The sequence below is a fragment of the Centroberyx gerrardi genome, chromosome 13 (genome assembly GCF_048128805.1).
Source record: "Centroberyx gerrardi isolate f3 chromosome 13, fCenGer3.hap1.cur.20231027, whole genome shotgun sequence".
Classification (NCBI taxonomy): Eukaryota; Metazoa; Chordata; class Actinopteri; order Beryciformes; family Berycidae; genus Centroberyx; species Centroberyx gerrardi.
The window spans coordinates 5217617-5234130 of NC_136009.1; the positions used below are offsets into that span (position 1 = coordinate 5217617).

Consider the following 16514-nt stretch of genomic DNA (forward strand, 5'->3'; position numbering starts at 1 on the left):
CAGTCACAATTAGATATCATCAGCCAACAAGGAATTGAGATTTTGGAATATGGAATCTTAATATTGTAACAGGAAATCAGAATCATGGAAAGAGTGTGTGTGTACCGTTGATGAGGTAGGGGTGGTTGCAGCATTTCCTCAGCTCCATCATGGTATTGAGGAGGTTGGGGACGTTGGCTCCTCCTCCTCCTCCTCCTCCTCCTCCTCCTCCTCCACCGCCTCCTCCCACGCCTCCTTTGGACAGGAAGGAGAAGTTCTTCTCCAAAATGGCGCGGTAGTATTTCTTCTGGATGTTGGTCAGCTCCACCTGGCAAACAGCAACGACGGTTGGACCAACAGCTTTTTCCTTTCAGTAGTACTCTATCATATTTGGAGCATTTGTGATTTATTAGAGAGTATAGAGTTGAGAGCAGGGGAAAAGCTGACATCCTACCTCGATAATGGTCTCCTCTTTAGGAGCCAGGTTCTTCTCCACGTCCTCCTTCAGTCTCCTCAACATCATGGGCTTCAGGATGCCCTGCAGTTTCTGGACCTGAGACAGACGGAGACAATGTTACCAGTCCGTTCACTGGTTCTCTACGTTCACAGCTGTGGACCATGGGAAACTGATATACACAAATCCCATGGAACCAACACCATAAAGCCTATGAAAGCTTATTATATCGAATGTCTAAGAGTGCAACGATCTCCAAGAGTGTGGAAAAGCTTGGTGGAAAAAAAACAAAACCTTTCCTATTAATTTTGTCAGTACCACCAAACAAGTGATGTCAATAGTTTGTGTGATAGATAGACAGAGCTCCATTATCATACACACAGCCAATCTGGTCAGCTGACACTTTAATGCTCGGTGTTGTTTTGGCCTTTTCATCATCACTTCCACTCTTCCGTAACTATTAGCTGATAAGATGGGGATCTGGGCTGGAGCATTAACACTGATAGAAGGCTTAGGAGCCAAGACAACTGAACAGATAAGTAAGAAAGAGACTCTGAAACATGTCTATCTAAAATTGCCATGTGCTTCGGTAACTGTTGGACTGTTTTTTGCAAGAAAAAAGAAACGCGTCACACGGATAAGTGTCTGATAATGGCTATCGAGCCGCTAGATGTCTGATAATAGATGCATTTACATTGGCCTGGTTCCGCCTTGAGGTCTTCAAACTGCCATCCAAAGTCTTTTTGCGTCTTTTAACGCCTTCCCGCAACCCTCCCTTCCCGCTTCCCCAATGCCTCGAGTTGCACAATTACCTGCTCTTCAGTCTTGAGGTCTCCGAACTCGGTCATGAAGGTCTGCTCGGAGGGGAATCGCTCCGGCTCCAGGAAGTTGAGCAGGCTGAAGAGCTCCTCCACTGTGTTCTGGAGAGGAGTCCCTGTTAGCAGGACCTTGTGCTCCTGGAGGAGGAGGAAGGGAGGAGTGAGAGATTGTTAGAGTTTCTATACTGGAGGAAGAGGAGAGAGATGGATTGTCTAGACTAGAAAGGAGGATCTGTCTACAGGACTTTATCATAGGTGGAGGGAGGTGATAATATGAAAGTGCACCTGACTCAAAATTAGCTTAAGTGGTTTAATTTAAAACATTTAACACTATTTCAGGACGTGCTGAAACCCTGTGATAGGCTAGGAAACCGTGCTGAGAACTCCTATCTGACACTGTCCTGTAAACTGGGCAGAAATTACTTCATATTCAGCAAGGGTAAAAAACAGGCTTAAAATATTCAGCACAGCTCTATGAGGGAATACTGTGTAGAGCTGTGATGTTCAAACTTTCTCTAGCGAAGATTTCCTTTCCTCGCAATAAAAACTTAATTTCGCAGGGTTTTTTAATGGTCTTATTGATCCTGTTTTAAGACTACTGACATGGATACTGGTACATTTTAATGAACTAACTGAATAGTACTTTGATTGATTGTAACTGTCAACAGTCTCTGGTCGACTCCATTATTCCTCTTGCCGTCTCTACGGCGGCAATAAGGACGACCGCCACTCACCATGTCCATCATTTTGAGTCCCTCCAGCAGTTTGCAGTTCCTGTTTTTGAGGCGGTGGGCCTCGTCGATCACCACGCAGCGCCACGGGACGTTGCGGAGCTCGGGACAGTCGGTCAGGATCATCTCGAAGGTCGTTATCACCGCGTGGAAACGATAGGCTCCCTTTATTATCTTACCCTGGGAGGAGGGAGGGAGGGAGGGGGAGATGGGAAGAGAGAGAGGGACAAAGAGAAAGACGGTCAATAAGAATAGTCTCAGATGTCGTTATCACTGGCTCCTTTATTACCTTAACCTGTGGGTCAGGGAGAGAGATTGAGAGGAACGGTTTTCACTTTTAGGCCAAAAGATAAAACTATTAAAAGGCATACACTGTGGGGCAAAGCAGCTCCATTGATTTGTGAGGAAAACCCAAGTCTATAAAAGAGTTTTTAGAAGTTACTGATATAGGGCAGAATGATGCAGTCTCACCATCTATAGCCTAGTAAAGTGTTCACTTCAGCAGTTGGTTCCTTTTACTGTCTTTTTAGTACAAAATGTTCTGCGCTGGTGGCACTAAATCAGTAGCGTGAGGTTTAGTACAAGAACTGTGTCTCTGGGTCTCAGGCCAAAGAGCCAGATTAGTAGGCCAGATATCGTCATCTTTTGTTTGACATGCATTTCCACCACCATTTATCACCATTATATCTTTCACAAAAACTTTTCCACCTCTCGCAAGCTTAAAAACATTCTAGGGATATTCACAATTTTTTTTATCAAGTGTCCCATCTAGTCGTTCTACTTCTACGGTGTGTGCGGTGAAGCAGGCTAAGCGGAAGAAAAGAACAGAACATCCCTCCACGGCGACCTTGAGGATTACCTCAGCCTGGATTAAGAACAGGCAACTAGCTAGGACACTGCTACTACAGCTTATTTTCCTCGCGGGCTCGCTGTGACTCGCTGGTTCCGGTGCGTAGCTTACCACTAGGAGATGGTGGTGGCATTCTGCAATAAGAGCTTACAGTGTATGGCTTACACCTTAAAGAGCTTATGCAAGCAGACGAGCCCTGCCCAGCCCCCGGATGGCTGAGGATCTCCCTTGGCTAAGGAGGGGTTCATATTTGCTGACTGCTAGGCGGTTTGCGGTCTCACACAGCAGCCTCTGGATTGTTCCGTCTAATGCGCTTCTATAGGCTTCATTCCACTCATCTCTCACGTGGAGCTGGCTAGAGGGCCTGGGACCTTGTGTGATGCTTATTGTTTAGTCAGGAACAGTCCAGATTCAGCCTCGTTCCCAGTCTCATGCGCACACTGCAGGCTGGTATAGTCTTGAGCTTAAAGGTAATATAAATTGAAGGCCTTGTTGGTCTTTCTGCTGGCCTGGCTTCCCATGATAACCCACCGAATGAAGTTAATGCAATGCACTGACATTTTGGCAAATGAGCTCTTTGATTTATGTGCCACTACGCAATGAAGATTGGTAGGAGTTTCACCTCTTTATGACCAATGTTTTTGTTTGTTGCAGTGATTCCTGCATTTGATTTGGCAAAAGGTCACTGGACTACTTTAAGGTTAGGGTTGGAGCCATATGCTTGTTCTCTGTGCATCTTTCTATTACTTTAGATAGGCCAGGATGGTCTTGAGGCTACCATAGACAACCAGTTAGGATTTTTGACATATTAAGGTATATCTTAGTCCAGTGGTTCCTCATGTGGAGACTGCTTACTCCCAGGGGTTTCTGAAGAGGTTCTAGAGTGTCCCCAGTAAAATGAGAAACCGTTTAATTTCACTGGAATTCAACGCACTACAAATTATTACAATTAGAGAGTGTATAAAAATTGCTTTTCTCATCCTAGGTTCACTCTCACCACTATTATCTCCTTACCTAAAGTCTAGACAGTTACACAATTCAGTACTAAATCAGCAACAACTAAAATCATCTCATATGGGTCCCGGGGACAAAATTTGATCAAATGGGAGTCCATGGTGTTATGTGCGTTATGAGCCCTACCTGTGCATCTCTGTAGTACATCTCGTAGGCCTGGATGGTCTTGCGGCTGGCCTGGCTGCCGTGGTAGACCACGGCGTTGAGCTCGGTCCAGGTCCTGAACTCCCGCTCCCAGTTGGGGATGGTGGAGAGCGGGGCGATGACCAGGAACGGCCCCTCAATGCCCTTCATGTAGATCTCGTAGAGGAATGTTATGGACTGGATGGTCTTCCCCAGGCCCATCTCGTCCGCCAAGATACAGTTACGTCTGCGGAGGACAGAGGACAGGTCAGGGACTCATTGTAATGCTAATAATAATAATAATAATAATAATAATAATAATAATAATAGTAAAGCTGACTTACGTGTTGTACCAGTTGAAGGATAGCCAGTTCAGGCCTTCCAGCTGGTATTCCCTGAGTGCGTTGCCGTTCCTGTAATCCTTGGAGCTGTCCGACTTCTGCCAATCGGCTGCAGGAGGCCGATCCTACACACACACACACACATTTTAACACTTCATGGCCATTTTTGTATTTACATAATTAATTTAAAGATTTTTCCATACTTTTTAAGTCACACGCAGACTCAAACTAAAACCCCTTCCAATGTGGTGACAACGACAATGCGTGTCATTTCGCTGTAATATCATTCGACAACATTGAGTGCAAGGGTTTATGGGTAATATTGCCTTTAGCAGGCACTTACAACTGGGGGGGAAAAATCAATATGGCAAACACAGGAAGACTAGAAGGACTGAAAGTGTCATAAAGTACTGTAAAACTTCCTCTAAATATTGCCTGTGTATGATAGTCTATTTCTAACATGGTCTTTAAGGAGAGAAACAGTGGCGAGAGAGACACAGACTGACGGAGAGAGAGAGAGAGAGAGAGAGAGAGACAGAGAGAGGGGGGAGTGAAGGAGTGAGAGACCACAGCCAGTCAGCTGCTTCTGTTCAGCATTAAACACACTGTTAGTGGTTTGGCCTGGCCACAGGAGCAGGGCGTGTGTGTGTGTGTGTGAGTGTGTAAGACCACAGGAACGTGGCCCCGCGGAGAGCAGTTAAGGGAGCTGTAAATCTGGAGGAGGAAGGAGCAGGCGGCAAGCCAACACACACACACACACACACACACACACACACACACACACACACACACACGCACACTTTCTTTTCCAAAGTGTTTGGTGGGAGATTGAGGAGACAGATAGCGCCCTATGAGTGTCCATGGACACAAACACACAGTCATAGAGTTAACTTGATGTACCACAAGTTTTCTCACACACACACACACCCTTAAATGAGGCTATTTACCACTCTCTTAGTGTTGGGTGTGCGTTCTGCGATGCGTTCGTATTCCTCTATTTTGGACTGATCGATGTCGGCCTTCAGCTCCCAGGTAGAGTCTTCGTAAGGCAGGCTGCACCATTTGACTAGATACAAGGTCACCGTCTGCACACACACAAAAAAAGGAGGGAGGGTTGGTGAGTGTGTGTGGAGAGAGAGAGGGCTCAAAACCATGAAAGAGGACAGAAAGAGATGAAAGCACCTCTCCGTTTTCATCTGGGCTCTCTGAAACGTCCAGGACTCGGTCCACCTCCACGTAGTCCGGGTTAAAAGGCTCGTCGTCCATCTGGAGGGAGAGAGAGTGGAGTTATTTGTATGGATGCGTAGTTAGGCATAGGGAAGGGTTAGACTTAGTGTGTGTGTGTGTGTGTGTGTGTGTGTGTGTGTGTGTGCATGTGTCTTATTTAGCTCAGTAATGAAGTTTTGTTGAAGGTTTTCTGGGTCGATAATGGCCTTAAAAATAGGATATGGTCCCGTCAGTATTGTCTACCTTTACAATGGATATGATTCAGTTTGTTTGATTATATATTTAATGTAGAATTGATCAATAATACACTGGTTTTCTATGGGAAGACCTTAACCTGAACCGATTCCAATGGGACAGTGTGATCAGATTCCACACAAATATGTAGGAATACTTTTTGGAATTTCTTGGCATGAAAATGGTGGAATATAAATATATGGCACAAATAACACAATAAATTGGCACAAAATATCAGTATCAGAAGACCCACAGTCAAATACTTATGGTATAATTGATCAATAATACACTGGTTGTCTATGAGAAGACCTTACACCGAACGGATTCTAATGCAACATTTTGATTAGATGTCACAAAAGTATGCATGAATGTATTATCATCATGTCACATGGTCTAAATGCTGTTTCAGAGCCAATTTTTCAGCCTCCAAAAGCCATACTGGTCTGACCCTTGCATAACCTAACCTCAGTGCTGAAGCGGCTGAGTTGTTGTCTAAGGTCAGGATCAGGGCCAGGGGCTAATGTTAGGGTAGGGCTGAGGTCTTACCTCGGTAATAAAGCTGTTGAGTTGCTGCTTGGCCTTGAACCTCTTGACTTTCTGATGGATTCTCTTGTCCTTCTCCAGCTCCTCCAGGTCTGCCCAGCGACAGTGGAGGTACGAGCTGCAGAGACACAAACACATTTAACCACATTCCTATCGTTCGGATATCAAAGCCACAGAGTGCAGGGGTTTGCTGGCAAATGCAACACTTTGACAAGAAAAGGAGACTCTGTTATGGTACAAAAGCCTTCCTCAAGCTGAAATATTGTCAACATGTGGGTCCTTAGGGTGCCTGCAGTGGGGAGATGTGGAGGGCTTTCTAGAGGAAATGGAAAATTACGCAGTTCACAGTCAAAGTGACGGACAGCGGCCCAGTTTGTCATACAGCAGCGCTACTGTCTATGGGTCCTTCAATTAGATTACACAGTGTGTTAAGCCAGACAGCACACTGGTCTGTAGCCTGGAGACAGACAACATCTGATAGCACGCTGCTCAGCTGTGTGTGTGTGTTAGACACACATTGATAGAACACAGAGAGAGTGTGTCAGGGTATCTGCAGTTTTCAGAACCAGACCAGCCGATTTCTGATTGAAAACAGTTGATGACAGTTCTGAAACTATATATGGGCAGTTTAAGAGAAAATTACACCAGGAAATTAATTGTTGAGGGGCATGAAGTCCAACTGTGTTTAGTAAAGCAGATAGGATGTACATTATACTATTAACCCTGGTCTGGATTGATCTAAGAGTGGACAGAAAGATTTAAGATATTTTAATACTTTTAAATTTAGATATTTTAAAGACATTTTCATACAGGACCCTTGGATGCCCTGGTGTGCTTGTGCAAAAAAGGCCTGACAAAGGCAGAAGCCATAAAGCGGGTAGAGAGAAAGCAAGGGTGTGCTACTCACAAGCTCTTGAACTTGACATAGAACTCCTCCACCTCCACTTCGTCTCCCGACTCCAGCTGAAAGGAGAGAACACAATTAATAACAGAGTCACAGCGGCTTGTCGTCGTTGCATTATGTGTGGATGAATAAGTGAGACTGTGCAGAGGGAGTTTCACACTGACATGTCACTCACTGCTGAACTGTGCTCTGCTTGGCACCGGGAAGTAAATATTGCTTCATTCATATCTTGTCAATCTGTGAGCTTTGTTGTAATGTAAGGTGTGGCACGTCCAATCAACACACAGACCAGTTTGGATATTGTATAATCCACGAGAAGAAAATATCAACCAAGGTAATATAAATAAATTCTAAATTTGTTGTTAAACTGACCAGTCTAGCAATGGGTTAATATTGAAGAAAAAACAAATATTAAACACTCGACAAAGCAGATCCAATGTATTAGTAACTCTAATAATAATAAAAGGGGAAATCCCTCAACAGTACCTTGCTTCAAGTGCAACCATCCTCTACCATTCACTATTACTACTGTAACACACACACACACACATACACACACTCCACCACGCTCTTACTACTGTAACGCCATGAGTCATCAATCACACATGCACACACACACACACACACCCTGCCTAAGGAAACGCAAGCTTGGCGTCTGGCGTAGCGAGCGCTGTGGTTTTGGCAGCGCGCCAAGCCTGGGGTCAACTCTCTGTGAATGGAACTGTGTGTGTGTGTGTGTGTGTGTGTGTGTATGTGTGTGTGTGTGTAGGTGGGGGGTAACCCATTGGCAGCTGGCTAGCAAAAGAAAGTTGGCTGGCAACTGTGTGTGTGTCGGTGTGTGTGTGTGCGTGCGTGTTGGCTCGGGGATGAGCTTGCTTTAGAACGAGCCGTCTAAACAAAGCCTGGAAGACACACGGAACACACAAACACATGATCGCTCGGGGTGTGTGAGGGTGTGTGTTTGTCTGAGAGCTCTGACACACACACACACACACACACACACACACACACACACCGAAACACAAGAACTCTAGTCTCCGCTTACCAAATGGATATTCGCTGTTTGAGCTGTGTGTGCGTGCGTGTATAATCTGCTTAGGGCCGGCTGTGGAGCAGCTAATCAGATGACGTAAACCATGACTCCGGCCAGTGTGTTTCTGTGCGTTTCTGTGTTTTTGTGTGTCTCACCTGTTTCTTGGTGTTGCGTGTACCCATGATCTTCTCCACCACGGGCCCCTCAGCCTCGGCCACATCCTGGAAACACAAAAAACCCGTTGGAGCTTCATCCGGTCTGCACTGACTATGAATGTGAAGTTATGGGATCGTCGGCCTGGTCCAGCAAAAGAAAACCACTATGAAAAAGGTACAAGGACACCAAAGCCTGCCAGGTACCTGTTGCTGCGATGAGGACGGGGACTTGGGCGCCGGCGAGTCGTCCCCGCTGTCGTCCTCCTCCGATATCCTGAACTCCAGGTCCTCGGTGTACCGCTTCCTCTTCACCTGGCGGCTGGAGCGACGCTTCTGATGGGACGGATGGAGAGAGGGAGAGAGAGAGAGAGAGAGGTGGAGAGGTGTGAACATTTCATTCACTAGCTTTGATTCTGCCGTCCCTCTAGCAACACCCGGCTCTTGGAATCCCTCTCATCCTTTGAAACTGAGCTGGTTTTTTTCTTAAAATACTGAGCAAAGGAAAAAGACATCTCTTAAAAAAAAAAGAAAGGACAGCTTTCTGACTTTTCTTCCTACGTTGAGTGAGGGGGGTTGTTCCCTTTACAAAATACACACTTCCCTCATGGAGCAGCTAGCTGGCGCGCGCACACACACAGTCTGTATTTAACCTGCCAAGTAGCAATACCATAGGCTGCAATCATTCTATTACAGTCTGAGAGAGAGACAGAGAGAGAGAGAGAGGCAGAGAGGTGGCAATCTATTACCATGTGAAGTAGGAAATGACCACTGTGACACACCAGCAACTGTGTGATCTCGCAAATGTTTAACCCTTTATATTATTTTTATGTTCCTTGCGCTCCACCGCATTATCCATATTGATTCTGTTCTGGTTCCTGAGCCCCTGATCTGCTGAAGACAACGCTACGCTTTTAATAGTGTTGCCAATTAATAAGGCTGTGGGAAAGAAATGCTGTGCGGATTGATCAGGCTAAAGAGGGGCAACTGCTGCTAAGGCGCTTTCCTATTTGAATGAGCGCCATGCGTCTTTATGCAGCTAATAGCCAGATGCTACTCTGTTTACATGCCCTGGATAATTACGTTTGCACATAGAAGATAGATCTCTTTGAGGAGGGAAACTGCGGAATGTTTCTTTTTCCTCAAATAAGGTGCTTACAACACAAAACTTATTAAAAAGAGGAAGAGACTGTTAAAGCTAAACTTCTTGGGATCGGCAATGGAACGATTTAAATCCAACAGACTCTAATCATATTATCAAATTTATCAATTTTACCTATGATTAAATCAAATTTATTTATTTTTTCCTACGATTAACTCAAATTTAATAATAGGATAACCTCTCTAGTGTTATGCTGAAGCTTTTGGAATAATTTTAATTAGCTTTTTACTGTGCTATTTACAATAGCTTCAGTGTTTCCCACAGTTTGACAGGTTACTTTGCAGGGCTGTGATGTTTTTTCAGTTGTGTGTATATAAGTAGACTATATTTTGGCTGCATTTTTATTGACATTACATTTAGCAAGCTCAGTATCTTTGTTCTGACACTACAGTCTTTCACTCTATTCACTAAGCTAATGAGGTTAGCATCAGGTCATTTGGAACTGCAGCATTAAGGCTTGGACAGACTGGAAGACTAAGATGGGCGTCACACATGAAGAGGGATCACACACTACCCGATTCTGTTCAAAGCAGCTCACTGTAAATATAATTACAAACTAGCTGCTCTGTCTTTTCCTACTCCATGGTACAGAAGCTACAGTTTACATTACAGATGTATTTTGAAGTGACACCATTACAGGAATAACGTTGATTAGGAACTTTGTATAAAACTTCTTTCACTTAATTTGTAATTGCATACTTATGTGGATTGATCCAGGCATGCTACCATTTCATAGTATTTTATATAAGATTTATTCCTCCAAATTCCTGATATAAACTATCTACGTGAATGGGCGTTGTTGTTGTTGTTGTTACACGTGACTTCTCTTCCAGTTCATTTTATTTTTCTTCCCCCTGTATCTAAACTCCCATTGCCAGTGTCACTCTCAGATTTCAGTCTTGGTGAGTCTTGTGCAGCTTCACACTAGACAAGGCCGACCAGACTCGGGCTGACAAAATCAAACATGTTTGAAAAAAAAATCGCATCGGGCCAAACGGCCAGAGTCGGCAGTTTTCAGCCTGTTCACACTAAGGGATAGTCTGCACTGACTTTTGGGCCAGAGTGCCCCCCCTCAAACCAGACTAGCCCAGATTCAAATCAGGCTTAGAATTGGCGTGGTTAGAATCACCTAGTCTGACCTTTGACCTTAGCTTTAGCTGCCTATTATACTCCCATCTGATTAGCGCTACTTTTGTAAGACAAATACAACATACAGCTAATTACAAACAGGTTACCTCCTAAACAAATTGAGTAGGACCAATGCAGCATGAATTATGGGTGCTGTATTTCATGTAATCGTGGCTCTTGATAGATCCTATATTGAACCCAAAGTTACCACACAGGATTCATACAGCAGCTAATAATTGGCTAAAAAAGGTTGTGTCATGAGGACTTGGAAGTGGAGCCTGTCTGTGCTTGGTCTGTCAACAGGACTGGTTTACAACACAAACAGCGGCCACCTCCTGGCTCAGTGCCATGTACCTGTACAGGTGGTGACATTGAGGGATCCGGAGTTGTTTTTAAGCCTTGTGCTATTCGGTTTTTACTTCCTGGAGCTCTATTTTGCTGCTAAGCAACATTAGCCAGGATTTTATACAGTTTCTGGAGTTGTGTTTGCTGCCTGGAAGCATTTAGCTCATTGGCTGACTCAACGTTGGAACGAGTAGTTGGAACAAGTAGTGGGAACTACTGGATGACTTAATTCCAGGCAGAGGCACTGAGCGTGCACGTTGCGTACCTGCACGCCGTCGTCATCCTCCTCTTCAGGAGGCGAGGGGGGCGGAGACTTCACCTCCACATCGTCGCTGATTGACGACTCTCTCTTCCTCTTGGAATCCTTCTTAGCGCTAGCCCCGCCCTCGGACTCTGCCTTCTTACTGCTGTGGGGGGAGAGAGAGAGAGAGAGAGAGAGTGAGACTTGATGCTCTCTAAAGAAACAAATGGCTTAAAAACAACAGAGGAACATTCCTGAAAGTGCTACCTCTTTTACAAGTGGAGAATACACAGCCAGCCTACCAGCCAGGCATTCATGTGTGTGTCTGTGTGTGTGTGTGTGTGTGTGTGTGTGTGTGTGTCCCAGGGCGGTCGCCATGTTTGATTTACCCATTTAGAAATCATTAGTCTGCCTCGGGCTCTGGCACACAGGGGGTTAATATGATGAAAGACTAAGAGGGGGGCGGAGGGAGAGAGAGATATGGAGAGATACGAGCACAGAGTGGAAGGGGGGGGGGGGGGTGGCAGAGAGAGAGAGCGAGGCCCCAGAGAGAGAGAGAGAGAGAGAGAAGAGGGGGAGGGGTTGAGAGGCCCCTAGGCTTTCTCTAATCTCTGGCATGGAGGGAGAGGGAGAGAGAGAGAGCGAGAGGGGGGGGGGGGGGGGGGGACGGGCTCTATGTATGTGTGTTGACACCAGAGGAAAGTGTGACGACACACAGCACCCCTCTCTCTCTCTCTCTCTCTCTCACTCAGTCTCTCTCTCAATATTCAATAACTTTATTGGCATGACTGTTCATCAGAAACAATATTGCCAAGGCAGTTTCCATTCAAACCTGAAACTATAAATGATTTGGTCTGAAAACATGAACTATACAATAGTACATAACCACCAATATCTAATGTAAAACAGTTTTCTCTCACTCTGTAGCTCTCCCCTGGTTGATGCCTGTGTCCCTCGCCCACTCTCTGTGCCAGTCTCTCTCTCTCCTCCTCTGTCCCTAGGTCTCTCGCACCCTCTCTCCTACTCTGTGACCGAGTCTCTCTTCCCCTCTCTCCTACTCTGAGTCTCTTGCCCTCTCTCTCTCTCCTACTCTGTGCCTGTGTCTCTCACCCTCTCTCCCCTGCTCTGTGCCTGCCTATCCCCCTCCCTCCGCCCCCCTCTCTCGCTCTCTCTCTCCTACTCTGCCTCTACGTCTCTCGCCCCCTCTCTCTCCCTGGGGCCCTTCTCCTTTCATCCTCACGCCAAGAGCAATCACCATCTCCGTGGTAACGGCTGGTCATGTGACCTGCACCTGTTCCTCTGGCTGGTCGCCACACGCTGGAGCCATCTGGCCACACACACACACACACACACACACACACACACATGCACACACACACATGCACACACACGCACACACACACACACACACACACACGTCTCCACTTGGCTGCCTTTTCCCCTCTCTTCCTCCTGGCTTCTTCACAGCCTCTCTCTTCTTTCTCAATCCCTCCGTCCAAACTAATACCTCACCTCTTTCTTTCTACTCGGTCCATCTCTTCTTCCTCACAACTTCTTCCTCACAACTACTTCCTCACCTCTTCAACTCTTTCTCTACTCTTATCTCTCCCTCACCCTACCTCTTTTCCTCTTTTGCACCATGTTAAAACAGCCAATAAGCCAACTGAGACGTTCACTGTCCTGCAAAAACTGGATTTCCAAAAAGTCAACTTGGTGCCAGGTTGCTTTTGTAAAACAATGTTAACAAGAAGCAAAAAATCTTACTTTCTAATGAATCAAATGTTATTGTTTTGCAAGGCAATAGAGCTCCTGAACAGTCACTAAACATGTTTGCTAAGTGAACTGATCATTTCGCCACTGATACACGTGATCCACTTTGTGTTTAGATAATGTTAGCTGGTTAGCTAGCAAATCATAGTATCTGCATAGCTAACCAACACTGTTCTGTTGTCAACACATCTGATTTGCACACTAGCTAACGTTATATAGCTAGTAGTTACTAGTGGTGAGGATCTCATGTTAACATGAACATTTGTTGTTTTGCTAAATGAGCCTGCTGGCTAGCTAGGTAGCTAACAGTTTGTTCAGGTTAACTGAGCCGACTCTTCTCAAGCTAATTACATACAAGACACACTGTTTTGGACTACTCCCTTTCTAACCTTCATTTTCTCCATGTATTGTAATGTACCAACTAATGGCAATTACACATGGAAGCAACAGTACTAGAGCATTGCGGAAAGAAATTTTACCGACAAACATTGCTGCACTATTATTCGGCAAATGTGCTTCCATCGCAATTTATCGCATCATTCTTTCTCAGCAAAAAAAAATTCCACCTCAAGCAACCTTCAAAACTTTTGTGGTATTAAGTAGGGTTGTTTGATGCTCAACATTTACACATCGTCCAATCAAACATCTCTGATGGCCGATGACACTGGGAGCAGCAGGGAGCCTGAGGGACCTGTTCCCTCAGTAAGGCCCGTCAGGCTAGCTAGCTAAACTAGTCACTAAAGTTTTGGACAAGTGCCAATAATTTATATGATTTCTTCTTAAAAATAGTTGTCATATTCCCAACTACAGTGATTACACATAAGCACACACACTTATGTGCGGTTTTGTCACAGCTAAAATATTTATAATTCAGGGAGACTTCTAGCCTCGCAGGAGAAGGCGGCCTGACAGGCCTCGCTGAGGGAACAGAAGTCCCTCAGGCACGGGGAGAGGCCCGTCTAATTAATGCGAGTTTCACTCTCCATTTGGTTCGTATTAACGGGAAAACATTGTTTTCAGATTCACATTTTTCACCTAGAACTGCGCTCAAAAATATGGGCCTGACTAACCTAGCCACACTTTTTACTGACTTAAAACAAGTTACAAGTGAAGTTAAGCTCTGCCTCTTTGGAAAGATGTGTGAGACCTATGGGGCTCCGTGAGTGTGTGTGGGCTGTAGGGCCGTGTGTGTGTCTCGTCTCCTTTCCCACGCTGACTTGTTCTTAAAGCCTCTTATTCAATGATTGTGTCGTTTTGGCTTATCCCTACATTGCAAAAGCAAATGTTATTTTTATAATATTATACTGATGGAAAAACACTTTAAAAGTCACATCGCCACCGACAGCCCAGCGTCGATGTCCGATGACATCGTACATCGGCACAACCCTAGTATTGAGGAAATTGTATCAAAATTTGCATTCCACCTTTCTAATTTGATAAATCATCAGTCACATAAAAACACTTGGATGGAAACCCAGCTACTGTGAGGTAGGCTGAATGAAATGAACTATGGTTTTGGCATCTTATAGCCACAAAATCATGCGAAAGCTCGTCTCCTTTGAGCTTGAAAATCGATGCTCCGCTGTGTACAAAAGAAGCTGAAATGCCATAAAAATTCATCAAAACGGACATGTCTGTATAAAGCTAGTCCAGTCCAGGTGTACACACGCTCTCACTCTCTCTCTGTTAATGTCTCCCATTCACTCTCCGCTGTATTCTCTTGGGCTTACAGCCTGGCATTCACACATGCCGGCCAGCTGTGGAGCGCTGCGTGTGTGTGTGTGAGATGAGTCAAGATGCTCCTTTCAGAAGGGGGATGGGGGGAGTTTGAAGGGAAGAGGCAATGGAGGAAAGACAAGAAGCAGAAGAGTGGAATGAAAAATATGGCGAGGAAGAGGAGATGAAGAGGGAGACGAAGAGGTGGAGGGGCGGGGTGTTTCGAACACCTGCTGCCGTGATGAGTCATACAACTGAACCCCTGACACACACACACTCTCTCTGTGTGTGTGTGTGTGTGTGGACCCCTGGCACCACCAGCGGCTAGAAGGCAACACACACACACCCCCGGCTGTGTGTGCGGTTAAAAAGCACACACACACACACGTCTACACGGACACGCACGAGGCAAGGTAGCTGCATGCGTGTCTGACTTCTTGCGTGTGTACAGCAAACAAATCACCCCACATACACTGAGAGGGAAGGGTGTGGCTGCTGAGAGCTGGGATATTTATAGATGTGCTTCCTCAGAGAGAGAGAGAGAGAGAGAGAGAGAGAGAGAGAGAGAGAGAGAGAGAGAGAGAGAGAGAGAGAGAGAGAGAGAGAGAGAGAGAGAGAGAGAGAGAGAGAGAGGGAGAGAGAGAGAGAGAGAGGGAGAGAGAGAGAGGGAGAGGGAGAGAGAGAGAGAGAGAGAGAGAGGAGGAGAGGGAGGAGAAGAGGGAGAGAGCAAGGTCAAAGGAGAGAAGTGAGCTGACTGGACAAGTAAACCACCTGATCCATCTCTCTCTCCCTCTCTCTCACACACACACACACACACACACAGAGTCTCTTCCTGGAAAGCTGAAACTAATAGTGGTGAATGTGTCTTATTTCTCCTGTTCCTTTTCTGTTCATCCATTAAGCGGAGAAGGCCTGCGCCGCCTCCATTCTTTCCATCTGTCTTTCTGGTTCTACTTCAGCTGCTTTCTCGCAAAACTGAGGCACTCGTTCAATAGTCGCAGTAGACGCACAAGCCCCCGACCTCCTGTTTCCACTGATACAGCTGAGGTTTTATCCTGTTCTCTGCTGGTTTATTCGTTCATACGGCGAATGTAAACACTGAACAGGAAGAGAAGATATGACGGCGTGGCATTCGACTCTCCCAGGCTTCGGGGCTTTTTTTCCGGCCACCCTAAAGGAAATCGGACATGATCCAAATCCCCAAAAATGTCCTGGAATGTACTTGGTAGTGGCCCTTGCAGAGTATTTCCCCCATCATTGGGCAATTACAAGTTTAATTTAAGACCTTTTAACTGGCAGTTTAAATCAAATTGAATGCATTTCACACCTAATAAGCCTGAAGAGTTAAACCAGGGATATTTCTCACTAGACAAGTAGTCCGTATTTAAGACTCAAAGGCAACTTTTAACTGCATTTGAGTCCTTTTAAAGCCTTGAAATTAGATAATGCAATTTAAAACAACTGAAGAGTTCTTAAGGACCTGCGGACACCGTGTAGCCCTTCCAATGGAGGAGTGCACCGATGATTTATGGAGAGTGCAATTTATGGGGAGAACAGCACACCAAACTCCATTCAAAAACTTCTGGTAAATTTGGCATACAAATGATCCACAGAGCAGCATTTTATTTAAACTTTTAGAAGTGGTTCACACTGCTTGCTACCCGCCCAAAATTGTGAGAACAGCAGCGAATTTCAACATAAAAGTTGAAATTTTATGTAAAAAAAAGTGCTGCTTGGTGTATTGATGTA

General features: G+C 45.4%; 1 protein-coding gene across 1 annotated transcript in view; it reads right to left on the reverse strand.

Moving 5' to 3' along the window:
* The window catches only part of chd7 (chromodomain helicase DNA binding protein 7), a 64952-nt gene that overhangs the window by 24730 nt on the left and 23708 nt on the right, over nt 1–16514 (reverse strand). Inside the window, exons 5-17 of the mRNA XM_078287612.1 lie at nt 11304–11445; nt 8611–8739; nt 8407–8472; nt 7222–7277; nt 6318–6432; nt 5493–5576; nt 5258–5395; nt 4314–4435; nt 3973–4216; nt 1986–2162; nt 1246–1389; nt 434–532; nt 106–307 (exon numbers count right to left, since the gene is read on the reverse strand). Coding sequence (XP_078143738.1) covers nt 106–307; nt 434–532; nt 1246–1389; nt 1986–2162; nt 3973–4216; nt 4314–4435; nt 5258–5395; nt 5493–5576; nt 6318–6432; nt 7222–7277; nt 8407–8472; nt 8611–8739; nt 11304–11445 — 1718 coding nt within the window. The remainder of the gene's footprint in view (nt 1–105; nt 308–433; nt 533–1245; nt 1390–1985; nt 2163–3972; nt 4217–4313; nt 4436–5257; nt 5396–5492; nt 5577–6317; nt 6433–7221; nt 7278–8406; nt 8473–8610; nt 8740–11303; nt 11446–16514) is intronic.